The 19,763-nt window shown below is 37.1% G+C and overlaps 1 protein-coding gene across 19 annotated transcripts in view; it reads left to right on the top strand.

The window, feature by feature from the left end:
- The window catches only part of ARPP21 (cAMP regulated phosphoprotein 21), a 224,742-nt gene that overhangs the window by 120,890 nt on the left and 84,089 nt on the right, over positions 1 to 19,763 (top strand). For 18 of the 19 annotated variants that reach the window (XR_005955054.1, XM_041466846.1, XM_041466859.1 and 15 more), the window contains 8 exons: positions 491 to 659; positions 2,309 to 2,508; positions 3,351 to 3,383; positions 4,273 to 4,362; positions 8,403 to 8,547; positions 9,887 to 9,965; positions 11,240 to 11,299; positions 12,207 to 12,347. Coding sequence is in view for 18 of the 19 variants with exons in the window: in XM_041466846.1 (XP_041322780.1) it covers positions 2,347 to 2,508; positions 3,351 to 3,383; positions 4,273 to 4,362; positions 8,403 to 8,547; positions 9,887 to 9,965; positions 11,240 to 11,299; positions 12,207 to 12,347 (710 nt within the window). In the remaining variant the exon portion in view is untranslated. The remainder of the gene's footprint in view (positions 1 to 490; positions 660 to 2,308; positions 2,509 to 3,350; positions 3,384 to 4,272; positions 4,363 to 8,402; positions 8,548 to 9,886; positions 9,966 to 11,239; positions 11,300 to 12,206; positions 12,348 to 19,763) is intronic. The other variant, XM_041466843.1, reaches the window with a different exon arrangement.

Genomic DNA, 19,763 nt, shown 5'->3' with positions numbered 1-19,763 from the left:
TACCCTGGTAAAGCAGGTCACTTTCTAGAAGCACCCACCTAGCTAATTTTTCAATAGTATTTGACTATTGAAGTTTTAATTGGAGCAGAAGCCATGGTTAAAAAGTAGGCAAATCTTTTCTCCTCATACTCTCATTGATTTCTGTTGAAGCAAACAGATGAGCTTATATATAAATATGTATATATGCTTTTTTTTTAATGAAAAGTGCTGGAATTCGCTAAAAAAGGTTAGAATTGAAATGAGTAATCTTCAGTGCATAATGCAATTGTTAATTTTAGCTTCTTGCGTAGGAGCTGTTATGACTTGAACAGCCGGCTCTAGCCTTCATTAGAGAAGAAGCAGGCAGTTTTGAGACAGGTGGAGCTGGATCAAGCTGTGAAAGTGACTTGCTGGAAACTGGTCATTAGTGTTAGAATTCTGGTCCTGTCCATTGCACCCCTCCCTTGTGCCGTGCTCACTGTCGGTGTTACTTATTTTTCGTCTTTTCCAGGTTGACTATGGTGCGTCAAGCTCTCCGAAGGACCAGCATGGAGATTGGCACTCTGAACTGTTAATGGGGACATGGGACTCACGTCGCCGTTGATCATTTGTGTGGACTTAACCAGCAAAGACCAACAGAAGACGCTAGAAAGGCAGTTGGAATTATAGCAGATTTTCAGGTAAATGGCTTCTTTGACGCAGCTGATCCCAGTGTAATTGTTTTTGTGAGCACTGTGTAAAGCATGTAGATAAGCTGCAGGTTAATCTGCTCACGAGGAGCTTGTGCATGCATGTGCATTTCTTGATGAGAATCCTTATCAAATTAAGGGTTATTTAACAGACCAGTTAAAGGTCTTGCTGCTCATGTTTTGGATTTTCACCAAAGCAGTTCAAGTTTCAGTTGTAACTGCAGAATAGCCAAAGTCATCGGCCTTCTTGGGGAGAGTGGTGGGAGAAAGGAGAATCACAAATTAGCTTACTGTGTAAGGCAAGTCAAGCTTCAGGTTAGTTTCATATTCCATTCAGTTTGTTTATGAACTTTATAGCTTGATTTCTTGTGAAGTTCACAGTCCTTCTCAAACTGGAAGATTATACAGGGAATCGTATTTGCTTACAATGTGGAAACAAAAGCAAAAAGTGGGAGAAGTAAGTGCTTATAACTCAGTATGCTTTAGATTTTTTCACTTAAAACATGGCTTAAAAAAATAAAGGTAAGTTATACTGGTTCTGTTGAATGTTTAATTTCAAACTTTAAAAAGAAAGATGGCAAAGTGTGATTTTGCTTCATAGCTGCCCTTTCACTGTTGAGAAGTGGCAATGTGTTGCAAAAGACCCTTCCTGAAATAACTTCACATTTCAAATACAGTTGTTTTTCTTGAAGATGCTTCTTAAGTGAAGTGGATGGGGAAAGAAAAGTTAAATTATTCATGAGTCTTCTTTGACAATTGATCAGTGGGGGAGTCTTCAGGAGGGAGCTGGGGGCAGAGAAGGAGAGAGAATAATAATAGGCTTTAACTCTGAAAAGCCTTTAAAGCTTCTGTACAACAACCCCATTGTAAGCTGAGAGTAAATGCAGTTCAGTTGGGATTTTTTCATTAGAAGTACCTGCCAAGGGCTTTCTATACAATTTTCCTAGTACTGAAGAGTGACATAGGTTTTGGGAAGAGGCTTAAGGTTTTAATAATGGAGCTGTTGGTTTGATCCCTGAAAATGTCAACCCTGAGAGCTTTATTGCCAAATTCAGAGTTCATACCTATCTTGAATTATTGCCTCTTAAAAACAAAAAGAGAAATATATATTTATAGTGGTAGTGAGCACCATGGCTTCTGCTATTCATAAAACCCATGGCTGAATACTAAAAACAGTGTTGTTGCTCATGCTTGGTTTTCATTTCCGTTTGCTAGTCTATTTTTGTTAAAAGAAAATTTTAAAACAATTAGAGGAGGGGAACATAAGATGCCAGAGACCTAGAATGGATCCTTTTTGCCTGATACCATTGGGCTTTGTGGTAGAGAATCCTTCACTGTCCCTGCCTGAACCTTGGCAGTCCTGGGGTTGGGCTGGAGAGTCACAGCACATTGCCTTAAATCTGCTCTCCCGAAAGACTGTTCAGATCTGCTTGCTTAACCTGACACAACTCTGCTGTTAACCAATATTGTTGATTCAGTATATCTCTTCAGCTGGGACATACACAGTTTTCCACTTCTGAGCTACACATTTTGGTTTGTTTATCAAAGGAACTGAAATTAGGAATTAAAAGAGAAAAATAAATTTCACCCCCAATGTTTTTTTTTGTGTGTGTTTGTGTCGTGGTATCTTGACCTTTCAGGTCACCAAATCTTGTTATTTTAATTTCTGTCTGGAAGAATGTCTGAGCAAGGTAAATTGAACCAGGAGACAGCAGAAGAAGCTGCAAAAGAGCAGGAGACTGCCATCTCTGAAGCCAACCCAGACAACTGTGTTCTTAATAAATCTGAAAGCTCAGAAGTAGAGGAGGAGAAGCTCAGTGATTCCAAGACAGAGCTGCAGGTAAGACAGGAATAGTGAATGGGCGTGTTAAATATCAATGTGTTACCATTGCTTTTCCATTTCTGTGAGTTGTTTCATTGCCTACACTTCCCCTATTTTTCTTATGATTTTAAGACTGTTTCTATTTTTTCCTCTTTAAAATTTTTATTTATTTATTTTGGGTTCTTTTATTTCATTATAAAATAAGTGTTGTTATTTGTTACACGTTTCAAGCTCTTTAGGCTGCTGTCCATGTTATTACTTGTTCTGAGAAGTTATTTTCTAGACATCTGTTTTAAAGCTTGGTGAGACATTTGACTGTTTTCCCTATTTGGGGATTTAGAAAACTACCTTGATCTCATGAATGTGCAGGTAATACTAATGAATAATTACTTAATGTGTGGTTTGGTTTGTAGGTGTTACTGCCAACAAAAAGTTGTTATGCAAAGCCTAAGAAGGTAATTTGATAAGAAGACTTTATCGGATGAGGGGTTTTTAATCCTTTTTGCTCAATCGAATAAAAAAATAAAGAGGGAGACCACAATTTAAGAGGAATTTGGAGAGGGGGAGCATTTACTTAAGTATACCTTTTATTACATTTTTATTATATTCAAAATTACAGAACACTGTGTAGTTTTTTTTTGTTTGTTTGTTTATACCTGTTTGTGAAATTAATGAAAATGGGCAGAGATGATTCTTGGTTTTCCCTGCTTTCCAAACTGGGTTTGGGGAAGTTGCTTTTGCAGTCAGCAACTATTTAAAACATCAGATAGAAGTGATTTAGTCTGTTTATTGGTAATACTTTCATCATGTCCACTGTCCACTGAAGTGATAACTGTTTCTCTTTTTTTTGCTATACCCAGAAACGAGGGGCAAATCAGAAAAAGAGATCCAAGGTAAGGGTCCGTCTCTGTTTGGAGTTGCATGCCACAGTAGGGTGAAGAATTTCAGTTAAATGTCTGTCTACAATCAAAATTGCTTTCTTTCGTCACTTGTCTGGTTGAGTTTTTTGTTAGCGTTGCAGGTTTTTTCTTGCCCCCTACTCATAGTCCTTTTACACAAAGGGAAAGAACTGCCTCCAGATATAACGTGTCAGGCTTCACTTTATCCATCATAATTTTTTGCTGCTGGGCTTGCTGTGTCCTTGTGTTAGACAGCATGTGTGCTTCTATGCATCACTGGAAAAGGAAAACGTTCACTCCTTTTGCTTTAGTAATTAATGTTTCTGTTGGAATTTCATTTTAATGGAATAATCTTGACATAAAGAAACAGAGATTGACTAGCTCCCTAAGGGGGGGAGTGGTTGGGGGCAGGTGTGGAAAGGAGCTTCTAGAAATAAATGAAACCCTTAAAAACTTATTTTAATTTTTCAAGTGCAGATCTGTAATACACACATGTTTTATTGTCCATGTTTCTTGGATATATACCACCAGAAGAAGGGGAGGGACTCCCAGAACAAACAAAAAGAAAAACCCCTAATGAAATGACAAAAGGAACCCTTGCATTTATGTTAAATTATTTCCAGTATTGGACTGTCTGTTCTTTGCTGTTCTGGTGGAAGTGAGTGAACTGTAACTGAAATGATAAAAGCAAAAAGAAACTAATTTCCTTCCCTGTGTGGCAGATGTCTTGCTGCTTAGAGTCCTTTTTTATCTATGTCCAAGGCAAATGCATTTTTTTGCACAGAGTGGGTAATAGTTACCTGGGACAGCTTATGTGGGCAGCTTGTGTGACTTGGGGTCAGTAGTAGTGTTTTCTGTTTTGTTCTCTCTCTCTCTTATTCAGTCAGGAGCTAAGGGAAAACTCGTGCGGAGTCTTGCTGTCTGTGAAGAGTCATCCCCTCGCCCGGGAGCAGAAAATCTTCATGACAACCAGGTACACTTGCAATCATTGCTGTTGGCTGCATGGTTGGCCTCCATCTACAGTTGCATGATTGTGTTACTTAATCGGGCATTTAACAATGTCTTTCTTGGGGGAAAAATTACATCCAACAATGAACATCTTTTTATGGTTCTTACTGGTTTAGCGTGAACTTTAATTTGAAATACTAGTTTTATACTATATCACAGGGTGTTGTTTGCTTTTTTTTCCAGACCCCCTGAAAAATTCAGCAAATGGAAAAGAATTCAAAAGAATTCAGATTTAATAATTTCTAAAAATAGTAACAATCAAAAAGAATATTAATATGTTCTTTTCTCTAAGGCTATCTCTTTCGAGGCTGCACCAAATACAGTTATGAATATGCTCTGATTTGTGGTTCCTCTAAGACTTCAGTTCATATCAGTGTTCCCCTTCACGTAAAATTCACAGATCCTTTGTTCTCTAAAATACCTTGGTAGAGCCAAGGATGCCTCCTACTGAGTGGCATTTGTTTTTTAAACTCTTGGTGTAAATTAAACTATATCAAAAAGCGTGTATTTGAGTTTATCTGTACTAGTGGTGTATTCCCAGCAGCTGGTCGAGTTCTGTCCTCTTCACTCCTCACCTCAGACATAACACTGGTGGCAGTCTTTGCAGACTAACTTCAAAAAGTACTCCAGAAAGCAAAAGTTAAGCCTCAGTTACTCCTCTTTGCTTGCCTAGTGAGAGCAAGACTTAAAAAACCCAGCTAACTAAAACCCAAAATATGATGAACACTGCCTATAATTTATGAGATGTTTATGTGCAACTGAAACCAGCCATCGAGAGAGCTTGAGTAAGTGGCTTCTTGTGAGCTTAGCACAAAAATAAAAAATGACATTTAAGTGTACTTTCTCACTGTTTCCTCTATTGACTTGAAATGAAACAAATCTGTCTCTCCTCTTAGCTCATAAGTAAGGAGAGGTTTTTCTATTTTTTTAATTTTATTGAAACACCAAAAACCAAGTTGTTTAGCAGCAGGACATTTGCATGTTCTACTGCTCTACAATGATGCTTATGCAGTAGATGGGCAGGTTATTTTATCAGTTGTTCTGTTGTAGGTAGACGCTTTTTGCTTGACTTGCATTACCCAAAATACGTGGCTTTTGTTCCAATTTTGTTTGTATTTTCTATTGTTTAATGGAGAACGAGAAGGAGAACAGTATAAAGAGATTGTATTAAGCATTGCTGGTAGTTTACAATGTACTGCACAGGACCTGTACTGAATGACAGAGAGACTGGCAGGTGTTGAGGCAAAATACCTATCCTTGCACCAGACAGAGGAGGGGTTCCTGTTTCACACAGCCTTTGGTCTTACCTGACTGACCAGCCTCAGCAAAGATTTCTTTGACCATCTTAAAATATTTTTGAGAGATGAAATGTCTCCCTTGACCCCATCATGTTTTCTAAGGAAGCAGTTGGCTTGGTGTCATTAATTTGATAGGAATTGCCCTTTTGCTCTTCCTGACCTTTTACTGATGAATGTGGCTCAACTTTGCCATGGAAATCTGGACCTGCAGGCTCCTCCCTGGGCTGGCTGAAGGATACAGGAAGTTTTTTGCCAACCAAATTGTTTTGCTTTCACTTTAGAGGAGAAGTAGCTTATTTTTGGTTTGCGATTTTTTTTAAAATTAATTTTTATTTTATCTTAATGGTTTATAAACCACAGGGAATTAATTATCAGAGAATGTACGGTACCTTGCCAGAACTACTGAGTATGGATTGTACTGCAGACTTGATGTTTGTACTTATATTTGAATACTTGCCTTCATTTTCCTGTATAAGGAAAAAACTTGTTTACCTGTATTACTTGATCTTGAGTGCTTATCCAATGGTTCACTATGTCCTTACTTAAAAGAAAATGTTGCCTTTAATGTTATAGACCAAGAAGTGTATTATTGCAATTTGAAAATCTATTTTGTTGTTCACTATACTTGTATCAATGTATTTATTAACATTGTATTTTATTATTGAGAAAAATCAATAAAAATCTAAGAAAATCCACAGTAGCTTGCTTTCACGACTCTACAGCCCTTTTGTGTGTTTTTTCTAGGGCAAATATTATCAGTATTACGTTACACGTAAAGCAGTATTTACTGTATGTTCATATATGTGCTTTTCTGTAAAGTCTGTCATTTTCATCAGTGCATTTTTAAGAACCACTGTGAAGTTTAGGATTAATATCCTGGGAACAACGTGGCCAGTTACATTTTTCTCCTGTTGAAAAGCTAGCACCACAGTCACTCTTCTCTGGGCAGGGCATCAAGTTATCCTTTGGGGACATTTGGAAATAGTTGATCCAAAGTTTGTTTGAATGAGAAATCAAACTGCCATTTGAAGTGAAAGAAAGCAGGCACAACATCAATTCTCTGAGCATAACTGAGCAATTCAGAAAACATGTCTCAATATATCCTTATCTCAAATGACCAGGAATTCCCACTCTTTGCCTCTGTAGGCTCAGATTTTCTGTGAGACAGAAGTAGGGATGAAGGGTGGTAGGTTAGGTTAAATATCGAGTCCAGGTCTTTGTTGCTCTTTTACAATGCTTTTCATCTCAAGTCTTTTGTGCCACATTCAGGTTTCACAAAAAGTCAGTAATGATTAAGCTGAGAAGTTACCAACTTCTGTCTTACTGTGGCATGTTTATGCTGATGCTTTGTTTTGTTAGGATCTTGTCTTACATGTCTTGTGATGGCTGATTCGTAGTTCTTTAAAGAATTCAGAAACCTAAAATTTGTAATAATTACTGGAAACATCTTTTGAATTCATAATGGTTGCTTAAAAGCAGCCCTTACTTTAAAGTTTTCTATTGATCTTTTGGTATGCTAGTATTCTTAGAAAAATAGTGAAGGAAGGGAATTCACTAGTGTCCAAGAAATTCTGAAAATCTCAAGTGTTGATGAATTAGGTTTTCGTTAACATGATGTCAAAAAATTATCAAGCATGCATGATTCTCTTCTATTAAAGAAAACTGCTTTACCAAGAAGTTTTATGACAGCTTTCTTTAAATTTTCTTTTTTACACTACTAAAGCATATAGTTATCTGGGGTGGGTTTTTTTCTTTAAAAGAATAAAACACAGAAGTATGCTTCCTTCAATTTTGTCCAACCAGAACAGGATTTCTTGAAATACACAAATTATGCCATGGTAATTTAAAAAGAAAACAATTTGGGTTTTGTTAGGACAAAGCCAGTATAAAGTAATGTTGTCAGCAGGGAAAGCAAGTTCTTTAAAGAAATTAGAAAATGCAAAGCAGCTTGAATTCTCAAAGTGCTTAAAAATTAACTTTTTAAAGCTGAAGCAAAAGGACTCTAGTCTCTGAAATACTGAATTTGTGATGCCTTAGAGAAGTTCACTTACTCAAATGTCCTTGAAAAATCACAGGGCACATTTCCCCCATTTTGCAAAAGACACATCTGCATATGTCTTTAAATATGAATTACCTGATAAGTTAGCAAGCCCTCTTGTATACAATATAGTAAACAATTTGCGGCAGTCTTCTACTGTTAGAGCCAAAAAACTCCATCTACCTGATACTGGACTTATGTGTGCAAAACAATTCATATCAACCTGCAGACTTTCTAGTGAAAGGAAAAAAGTTTTATTTTTCAGATATCTATCCATTGATCATCACTGAACATATGTAGTATTAAATGATATAATTAAGAAAGGCCATATGAAAAGTATTTCGTATTTTATTCTGAAAAGTCGTAAATATTAAAAGTCGTAATTTTACACTGAAGTGTAAAATAATATAGTCCCCATTAATAGAGGTAGCCTAAATTTTATAATATTCAAAATATTAGAGAAGTAATACCTACTTACCACTATAATTTGGCCTCTAAGATATCATCCTTCACCTGGCTAAAAAATGCCATGTTTCAAATAGGAAAGAAATGTATCTGGCTTCAACTTTTCTAGTTACACATAGTTTAATGCTGATATCTGCAGGTTGGAAGCCATGGGAAGCACACTGGATCTTGCCCATAATTTATCTATCTTTTTTCCCCCAACAGGAATCAATCCAACTGCAGCTTTCAAGTTTTCCTAGCTTGCAAGAAGAAGATAAATCTAGTAAAGATGACTCCGAGAAAGAAAAAGAGAAGGATAAAAATAAAGATAAAAACAGTGAAAAAAGCAAGATCAGAATGTTATCAAAAGGTGAACTTAAAAATATTTGAATGATTATAAATACCATTGCAGAAAGGATTATACATTTTTGCAAGGATGTATTTCTTTATTTGTGTGCATGTACACAGTAAAAGTGCTTTCATACACTGAGAAAATTCAGAGCCTAAAATGTATATGAGTAAGAATGTTTTTCATGCAACCATTAGGCTTTAAAGTGAAGAAACCTTCCAAACTGAGGTCTTTTATTGGATTTTATTTATTTTCTAATATAAAATTGATCTTTTGAATGCTTAACTGTGTTGTTTTATTAGTGACAACAAGTAAGTTGAGTTCCACACTTGGTTTATATATTTATGTATTTTTATATTTGGTTTATGTATTTATGTGTTGGTATAAACACACAAATATATAAATATATGTGTGATTGCATAATAAGTATATATAGTGCATAAGACATTAGTACTCTTTTATCTAGATTACTGATAACATATTGGTATGTAACTTGTGCAGTGTAGGAGTAGAGGGTAATCCTCTTCACTATTGTTTCTCTCTCACGAAGAATTTATTTTAAATGCTGTAAAGAAATTAATCCATGACATTTAACCTGCATTGCTGTCTTCAATTATCACCTACCAAGACTTCTTCAGGAAAGATGTTTTAGCTAAATTTGGCATTGCTTTTAAAAATATTCTTATTAATCCATGGTATAAAGTTGCATTGTAATCTCCCAAAAATAATCATTACCTACCTGGGTGTGGATCTGCAGCTGGTGTGAATTGTCATTTGGCTTCAATGGAGTTCTCACAGTTCACGACAACTTGAGGATCTGTGTGTACATTTGAGTCAGGAGATAATGCTGAAAAATTAATTCTGGCTACTGTCACGCATCCCTATTACCTGCCTACTCCCAGGTGTCATTGGATTTCAGTCTTTTAATGCAAATAGAGTTCCCACTGGCATGATTCCTCATTTGCTGAGTGTACAGCATTTATTAAGTGACGCAAAGAGACATTGATGAATAAAAACTTTTCTTTCCTCATTTTAAAATGGTTTTTTAGTGGTTTAAAGGAAGAACTTGGCAGGGTCTTGAATGGCATTGAAGGTTTTCTGTGTTATTAAATGACCAGCAATTTCTGTCAATATTTAGTTTTGATGCTGTGTTCTCATTGGAGTTGTACAGAGGAAGAATGAATATCCACCTGATGCTTCAGAATGTATATCTTTCGTGGATGAACTCCAAATGACTCTTTTCTTTCAGAGCATATTCTTTCTAATTGTTGCTGGAAAATGGATTTTGATTTATAGCATAGCTAATCAGAACTGCTGAAATTAAATAAATGAGTGGAGGCTGTTTGTTTTTATTTTTCAGATTGCAGTCAAGAGTATACAGACTCAACAGGCATAGATTTGCATGAGTTTCTCATTAACACATTAAAGAATAACCCCAGGTAGGTATTTCCTGTGTTAGAGCTGACATTCCTGAAATTGTAGTTGGCAGTCTTTAACTTCTTGTAACTCTACACTGTGTTTTATTTGTTCTGGAGATGGTTATGAGGGAAAATGTAAAGGAGGTAGGCTGTTAACTGAGAAAAATGGTATAAAAAGTCATCAACTTCTGCTCCCCCATCCAGTCACCCATTTCTTAATTTCGCATTCACTAACATCTGGTCTTTGTCCTTACCTTCTTTTATGCAGCTCTACATGGTGATTGCAATAATATATTATAACTGTTGCGATTGGAGATTTGTATATGAATGTAAAGTAGCTTTCTTCTAGCAATACTGCACACAATTAAAATCCTATGCTCAGTGCCAAATTCTGCTTTCAGTATTCCCATAGTTTTCATTTGGAGCTACAATTCTCATTGTTAAATTTGCCTCTAAACATCCAAGGATCTGTTAAATAGGTACCATGTAATTCTGCAGGTATTCCCAGGAGAACTGGGAATAACTGGGTACCTAACAGCTTGCATAACCCCTTGTACAGATGATGGAAGGTCCTTCAATTGCTTTATCTGTGCAAAATGAGAAAGTTCAAAAAAACTAAGGAATGATGGGACTCTATCCATCTTAGATATGTGTGGAAATATGCTGGGGAAACTTCTGAATGTTTTTGACAAGGGAGGGGAGGGAAAAGGAACATCTGAGACCTTCCAGTGAAAACCAGAGCATTTTGCCTGAGAAATACTGTGGCATTGCCTCCTGGGAACCATAGCTCAAAGGTGGTGTTCTTCATTGTGTTCTCTAACTAGATTAGATATGTCCAGCTTTTAAACAGCGAATCAGTGCCTTGTAGAATTCCGGTATGTCTCAGGAAAAATGTTTAAAATTTCTGTGGGTAGCAGCTTTTCTTGTGAAATATCTAGCTTAGGTGGAAGTCTCATTTTCCATCAAAAAAGGTTGAAAAAAGACCAAAGCTATCCATAGCAGTGAGAGCCTTTCTGTGCAATGCATTGATTGCAGCATGTTGTGGCTGAAAGCGCTCTCAAACCATAGTTGAGCTTATAGAAGAGTGAAATCTGTATGTCATTGAAGGTGTAGAAAAGCAGGCTTTAGTCTTTTGCAGATGATCCAGGGTAAAAAAAAAAAAGCATGTTTGATTTTTAATCAAGATGACTGACAACGCTTGCAAAATAGCCTTATGAACACTGTTATGTGAATATTTTCCTCTAAAATGTCTACTCATAGTTGATGGTGCAAATCCTTGCATTTCTTTTTGACAGGGACAGAATGATCCTCTTGAAAATGGAACAGGAAATTATTGATTTTATTGGTGACAACAAGTAAGTTGAGTTCCACGCTTGGTTTATGAAGTCACGCGCGTGTGTTGCAGCGTGGGTTGTGCGAGGGATGCTCTCATATGGACTACAGTGCTCCTGAGGGCTGTTACTGGCACACTGCAGGAGCAGGCTTCTATTTCCTGCCACGTGGTGGAACTGCTTAAAATAAAGTAGATGTAAATGAAAACCTTTTGCTTTTCATTGTGTTGTAATTGCACTGGTTCTGCTAATTTAGATCCAAAAATGTAATTGAAGCTTTTAGTGTAGAGGATAATCAAATATGTTATCTCACGGCTTTTCCTTTGTGCTATGTTATTCTAATGCATTGGAAAATAAAACTGAGCTTAGGTGGAGGGATTCTTGCTACTGTGTGGTCTTTATAATAAAATATTCCAGCAGCTTTAAAATTAGAGCGTCAGAATAGCAGCAGAAGAAAAAAATTATGCTGATGGGAAATAACCATTTTGTCAGTAATAGAGGAAAAAAGGAGTGTTTGCTAGACTAGATCATTCCAGAATTGCCCTGCATCTGACCTCTGGGGGAAAGGCAGAAAGCTGTTGCCAGTGTCTCAGCAAATCTGTAGGATTGGTTGTGCAGGGAGCGTGAGTGCATGTGGGGGATTGGGGGATGAGTTCTTCCCAACACTCAGAATACTGACTGGGTACCGTGAAGCATGAGCTTTGTTTGTCCCAGTGTTGCACATGGAAATGTACTTATTAGAAATCCTAAAATTAATTCATTTTTTTTTCTTTCAGCCTTTCTGTAGCAAACATTTATATGTAAATTCATAACGGAGAAGTTTTCAGTGAGATTTCTGTGCACTGAATTGTCAAATGTATTGCTGTTTTCATTTATTTATGGCTTAGAGGGAAATTTAATTACCAATGCTATTCATTTCCTTTGTTTTTAGTAATCACTATAAAAAGTTCCCTCAGATGTCGTCGTATCAGAGGATGCTAGTGCACAGAGTGGCAGCTTATTTTGGAATGGATCACAATGTGGATCAGACTGGAAAATCTGTAATTATCAACAAGACCAGCAATACAAGAATGTAAGTAACAGTGTTGTGTTTTTCCTTGTTCCCTTTCTCTAGACAGGAGCTGGTTTGTACCATGACTGCGTGGTGTAATTTTTATATATATATATATATATATAAGTTTTTGTTTGTTTTTGTGGCAGCAGTGAGTGCTGTTTATTGTTTTCTAGGTTGGGAAGGGATGACAGGGCTCTCATGGTGAGGTTATCTAAGGCTATAACAATACAGGAGGAGAAATCAACCTAACTGATTTCTTACAAGAAAGCACGATATCTTGGAATCTTCACTTTTCTTGATTCCTTAGTGCCACCACTTTGCTACAGAAGTGAGCATTTTGCTTTTTTGCTTTGCAAGTCACCTGATACCATACAGCTACATCCCAAACAGACCAAACATATTTGGAAGATTGCATCTTTCCTTGTTCTGACTCTGACTGCTTCAAGAGTCATTTTCTGCCCAGCCTGATTATTTAGAGCTTGGTTTCCCTCCACCGCCTGCCACCATTCATTCCCTTTTCTTCGCCATCTTGGTTCCACTTTATTTTCCCTTCAAATCTCACTGTTTGACTACAGTGTTTCTGTGAAATACAAGTTTCTTCTGATGGCTCAAATGCATTGCAAAATTCCTGGCAGGTTAAAACTGTTCTGGCATAAGGTCTGTGCTTCTCCATGAACTGGTTAAAGCCGTATAAGGTAAAACTGTATCAAGCTAACCAAAACTCAGTATGAACTGCGGTAATGTGTCCATGCCTAATCACCATCACTTTTCCTGCCAAGTGCCATGTGTGTTGAACATAGCTTTCCTGTCCCTCTCTACCTATGAACTACATAATGAAGAGGAAGTAATTACAACTGGGTAATGAAGTTTTGGTATCTGGTATTGGAACAGGAAAGCCCCATTTGAAAATTGTGTACTTCCTGTATTCAATTAGTAAGAGAAATCTAAACGTTTGTTTTATTTATATATCCAGTAGCTAGGTGATTTATTTATATCCAGTTGCAGAGAGCATTTTCCAATGTTTTTAGCTTCTCTTGTAGAAGGGTGGAAGGACTTGGGAATGGTGCTGTGCAGGGCTGGGAGTTGGGCTCAGTGATCCTCATGACTCCCTTCCAACTCAGCTTATTCTCTGATTTTGTCGCTACCTAATTGTTCAAGATCAATACACATTGGTATTTGGTATTTCACTGAGCCCTAGAAGTCTTCTATGTGAATGTAGTAAATTTAAGATAATGAGCAATTTATTTTAAATCTTTTTCCTGGGCTGTCCCTGAGGTACTTGGATACCTGTGAAACAGTGCTTGGGCATTCATGTTTGTAAAGGTTTGAGTGAAGCATGCACTAGCAGTTTGATTTTCAGAAGTCAAGAGAATTACAGTAGCTTGATAAAACACTCAGGCTGCAAAGGCTTAGCCTCAGGGTCTGATAGTACCTGCCCCCTACAAGGGCTATCTTTGGTTTTGAATAAGAAAATGCTTGGTATGCAGCAATCTGGAGTTCAGTTTAGAGCTGAAAACGAGTCCCCTCTTAAACAGAACACAATCAATCATATTTGAATGCTCTTTAGGCATTCCTCTCTTTTATAGTCCTCCCTTTTCCCTTCACGTCTATGTCACTGGTGTAGTGCACCAACTGCTACAGATCTTTCCTTGCAGCATTGTCTTCTCCTGATTGACTTGATAATAGAATAATACTAACACATTAATATCTGTAAATGCCTTGCTCTGTTGTGTGGCTTTCATCTCACAGATGAGTAGCACTGGAAGCACTGTTGGAAATGCTTACATGGTGCTTCTGGAGAGGACACTGAAGCCTTCTTCAACAATCAGAGCTTCATCTGAGTGCTCTGGTGAAGCTGTGGCTTCATGCATGGTGGGAGTGAGCAAGCAAGGCCATTTGCTAGGTATGAACTGGCCTTCTTGCAAGCTCAGCAGGCAGGATCTTGTAGGGATATAACAGATCAAATGGCCTTTTCAGCTGTGCTCTTGCAGACGGGAGGTGAGGCCATTAAAGATTGGCGCTGACATCATTCCTGTCTAGATATTCCAGAAATAAACACAGGGTTTTGCTTCTCTGTTGACTGTAAGTACAGCTGTTTTGTAAGCACCACACAAGCCACAAGCTGCTGATTTCTTCCCTCTTCATGATTTGGTGGTAGGTAACTGGATTATATGAAGCTTATATTGCCTTGTGGTTCTTCCAGTCTGTTATTTACATTATTTTGATATTACCATAAAATAAAGCTTTTGTGAAGTGGCTGTTCCTTTTCATAACTGGAGGAGATAGCATGTTTTGTTTTTTTTTAAAAACGTCCATGGCTCTGACAGAAAATAGTTTGTTATTATCTGGCATGAATAAGGGCTGATGAGATTTTATTATCTTCAGCAAATATTGTGTAAGTTCCACATCTGAAAGCATCTAATGTGATTTCATATGTTCTGCATTTCACTGCTCTCAGAGGAGACAGTTTTGTGCAGTTTCAAGTCAACACCAAATACTGGGAATGTGTTGACTCTATTAATTACTACTTGGACAATATCCAGAATACCGGAGAATCTGAAGAGCATCTGAAACGCTGTTCAACATGGTTATGTTGTGTTGTAAGCCTAAGCCTTGATGGCTTCATGTGAATTTATGGAGAGGCCCCACAGACAGATGTTCTGAAGATCTGCATTTTGGCAATAAATTATCTCTTTATGGCATGTTGTTTCCAGACTACTTTAGCTACTACTGTGGAGAGAGAAGAATATTATTGCATACTCAGGAATTCATAAATTCAACACTGGCTGTGACTTCTGTGTACTTGTGCTTGTTTGAGAGGAGCATACGACTCTGCAGTGTCACCCTGTGGGCTTGAATAAGCACCTTGTATTTATTTCTTTGGCTGAGTGAGTGTTCATGTCACATCTCTGCTCCCGCTTGCAGGCGATGAGTTCTTCCCTGGCTGCAGGTGATGAGTTCTTCCCTGACCCCAGGCAGTGAGGTGCATTATTCCTGTTCAGCAGAGACCTCCCATGCTCGCTGCCTGCAGGTGCTCAGAGGTGCAAGTGTCAAAAGAGTTAATGGTTTTGAGATGAAAGCACTGGTTGGAAACCTCTGGTATCAGCGTTCCTTACAGGTGCCTCGGAAAGGACTAGTGTGTGTCAGTCCAGGGATGAGCATATGAATGAAGCAGATCAGGGCATTTCCTTCCTTCCATCAGTTGGCTGTCTTAGGGCAATGTGGATCCACTTCTATGTACCTATGCCTGTAAAGTACCTACTTTACAGAGGTTTGGAATATGAGAAAGTGTTTATTGAAGAAATCATAGCTGGAGGGAGTGCTGCAACTTCCTGTGTTCATCCGTGCTGCTTTATATAGAGGGGAAAAAAGTGGTAAAAATGCACTAGGATCTGAATCTCTGGGAGTGCAATCCTGCAGCGTTCATGAACTCTCAGTGAAGTCTCTCTTAAAAATACAGTCAGACAATAATGGCAATTTTTCAGACTGAAGAGTATTTATAATGAAGAACTTACTCTAAGAATCTAAGATGCCTTTTTTTTCCTTTAATTTTATTGGACTGTGAACAAGGCCTGCTGTTTTCAATGCTTTTTTTTAAGAAATGAAATTTTAAAAGACAGTGAGGACATCAACCACCTAAGTTTTTATTGACCTTAATAAAGTTAAGTCTCTGTATTCTAGCTTTCATTAGAGAATAGTGGATTTTCAAAACAAATTTTCTTTTCATAGGATTTTTGAAATTAAAAGTCCTTACAAAGTCCTGTCTAACTAAATCATCCAATTTTTGAAATCTTACTCTCAGCAGTATATATGAGAAAAATTGATTAGAAAGTGAAGGAGGATTTTGTTGTTTTATTGTTTCTATAGTCAAAGAACTGAAAAACTACTTAAAATGGGAAGTCTGCCTTGCTCAGTATGAAGCTGCTCTTGTGTCACTGTTCTAATGTATATTTGTCTGTCATCTGTGTCTGCCTGTCATCTATCTAAAGATACACAGAAATGTATGGGGAACTTAAGAAAGTGAAATTCGATACAAAGAGAAGTCTGGAATCAAGGTAATATGTTAGACAGGGCATCCCTTTTTGGAGCCAGAAAATGTGTACGTGCCACCTTCTGTTCTGCATATTCCTCATAATTCCTATCAAACACCTGAAAGTACTTCAGGGTTTTTTGCAGAACCATTCATATTGTGAACTGTATCAGTTCAATCAGATTCATTGATTTGATTATCTGTAGCTAGGTGGAGAAATGTAGGGGAAACATGTTTGGTGTGCTTGGTAAATTTAAAGGTTTCCATTTGGTTGAGATCATCAGCCGTGTGATAAGCATGTCTGTACCACAGCCCACACATGCATTCATGTACTTGTTTTATATAAATGTGAGTGGCAGGGCTCATCAGAATCAAGAAGGTAGGATGCTTATGATATATAATGCTGTGTTTAGACATTTTCATATATTCTGAGGGTGTAACATAGCTGTTATGAACTTCATACCGATTCTCACATCCTCAGTTCTGACTGTTTTATTTTTCAGGAGCATTGTGAGTTATGATCCTTGTGATGCATGCATTTTTTCCGACTGTTAATTTTATGCTGGCTCAGTTGGGCTGTGTTTTGTTGCCTTCGAGATGCTTCAAAAACTTGAAGCAATATTAAGCTGTTATGTACATTACAGGCATTCCTTATAATCTAGAAATGAACTGTATCAGCAGAAGGAGACCTAATGTTCAAGTTGTACTTTGAATAACTGCAATGCTTTTGTAGTTTGGCATACAATCTGCGTTATTCTGCCTCCTCTGTGTAAGAGTGGTTTGAATCAAAAGCAAAGAAGAAAAGTTCTCGTTTGGTTTCTATTGTGTATTCACTGACGCATCTTGCTATAGATAACATCTATATTAGTAGAAGTGCACTGTAACAATTTCACCATCTTCAGAGTCTGAACTTTTGTACAGGATCCTACAGGCATGTCAGTAAAATGGCATTCTCTGAACATGGCAGTTTCAATGCAGAATCGATTCTAGAATTTCTTTTACCCAAGGCTGAAGTGCCAAGAAGACTTCCTTGAGATACCAAATGTTACAGCCTTTGGAGCATGCAGAAAAGTATGCCTTTCCCCTTGACTGAATAAGGTATTCAATGTAAATGACTTTAATTTCTTTAAGCTATTGTTTGGATGGGACATTTTAGCAGTATGGGTGTAGTACCAAACGTATACCTGAAAGAGAATACCTTTTTTGTAAAATCTCAGTCAAAGCAATTTGATGTTTGCCAGAGCATTTGAAGAACAGTTTTGTTACCCTCCCTGTTGTAAACCAGAATAGTTATCTTGCAAATGGTTTGCTTAAATTCCATCTGCATTTAAGCACCCTATGCTATTCTTAATTATCATATATGTACTGAGAGGAATGATCTCATGAGAGCAGAATTGCTTTTATGAGCCACATGATGCATGAAAATGTACATGAACACCCTTATTTCTGGTTTCATTATTTTCATTGGAGTCTGACATTGCATTTTTTTCTTCAAGGGACTGTGGAGGCAGAGGACCTTGTTTTCCTGTTGTAGTTACCTCTTTTCCATCTTTGCTACAGAACAGTTACTCCATGACTGCTAAGAAATAAACAGAAACTGCTGATAGCTAGATGTCCCCTCTGGTTTACAATTGCTGTTGCTCAGTCGGTATTATGACATTCTCTGCTACAAACGTGTAGAGAAATAAAAGGGTGCACAGTAGACATGTGCAACTAAAACAAAGAAACTGTGTAGCTGAGAAATAACACTGTAATTGGCTGACACATTTTGGTTTACGATGACCTAATATGTAATGTGACTAATAATTTAGTAAGAACATCAGTAAAAGAATAATGTATAATAAAAACTTTGAGGTTATGTAGCTACATTGTAACATGTGTAGCATTTAAGTAACAGATTGCATAGGTTTTCATAGATTTGAGTTTTTTTCATATGAAAATAATCGGTTTGCTTCAGTCGGGGATTCAATTATTGACATGATTAGAAAAAATGTTTATTTTGTTAATGGTAGTTGAATTAGAACAGCTTTTTATTTTCAGCAGGCATTGTCACTTTAGTCATATTTCTCTTTTGCATGAAAGATACAGATGAAAAACCATAGATACGTAATACACTTGAATTTGAGTTGAATTTGACCCTTCCATGCTGCCTTCATTCTTTCTTCAGTGTAAACTGTGTACTGGACCCATAAGAAATTACTTATTCTGTAAATGAGATGTTAGGGTTAATGAACCAGTTCTAATAGCTCCCATATTAAATTTTCATCTAATGTAATTTATTAAAACTAAATTGTTTATAATGAAGGTGGACATGTGCTTTTTACAGCTGTTCTATACTGTGATGAAATATTAGTTAAGTGTTAATCAGAAGATAACTATGGTATATCTTCTTCTATTTTTCTATTTTTTTTTTCTTTTTAATCTTTTTAATCCACCCCAATTAATAGGGTAAGTTTTATTAAACCTAGAAGGTTACTGTCACCTGCTCTGTGTGGGTAGATGGAACGTTGCCCAGGAAGGGAGTGCTGTGGAATAGCAAGTAGGTAATTTGGTTGAAGGAAGGTCTTTCTTGCATGAGTAATTAATCCTTATGCTCGTTCAAGCTGTAGTAAGAAAGTGCTCATTAATCAAGATGCTGTTTGGTCACTTACACTTTCATATCACTGGAGAGAGTTCTGGAATCTGAGATGACCTCTGTGCTTTCCTCAGAGGTAACAGTGCATCCGTAGTAGGTGAAGTAATGGTTTTATGTCTGAGCATTTCAGAAATAAGGTGTTGAAATTTGAGCAAGTAAATTTTAGAGGTGGTTTAGATTGGTTATATAATTGTCTTTTCCAATATTCTGTAGCCTGCCACATTTTTAACACAGGAAATAGGACTCATGGAAATATAAAAAGTATTACAAGTTTAAAGAAGTCTTTGTCCATTGTTTCAGCTTGCTGTTTCCAGGGTAGCCTTGTGAGGCTGTCTCTGAAGTTTATTAAAAACAGGTCCTCTTCTTCAGGCCAGTGATTTTTCAGAGTATGCCTTGTGATCCATGAGTCTTCCTGCTAGAGTTGGCAAAAATGTTAATGGCATGAAGCAGAAGTCAGAACAAGAATTTGTTATGATATTAATGTGTATACATGAGACGTTTCAAGAGGACTGACAGTTTCTTTGTTAGCCTGCTGGTTTTTTGGTGAACCATCTTCAAATCTTCAGCAGTCTTCAAATCTTGAATTTGCTTCCTTTTTCTCTCTCTCTTCTATGTTAATTTTTAAACTTCTGAAATAGAAAAGTGTAATTTTAAATAGATCACAGCAGTTATGCAACACTGTAATTTTCAGCCACTTACAGAATATGCCACATCCTTAAAATCAGATATTAATGAATTCCATCATGAACTGTGCTACCACTTTTGAGCC

This window comes from Pyrgilauda ruficollis, unplaced genomic scaffold, assembly GCF_017590135.1.
Source record: "Pyrgilauda ruficollis isolate IOZ18807 unplaced genomic scaffold, ASM1759013v1 scaffold2, whole genome shotgun sequence".
Classification (NCBI taxonomy): domain Eukaryota; kingdom Metazoa; phylum Chordata; class Aves; order Passeriformes; family Passeridae; genus Pyrgilauda; species Pyrgilauda ruficollis.
Note: the sequence above shows the minus strand (reverse complement) of the source record. Positions and strands in the feature narration are given on the sequence as shown.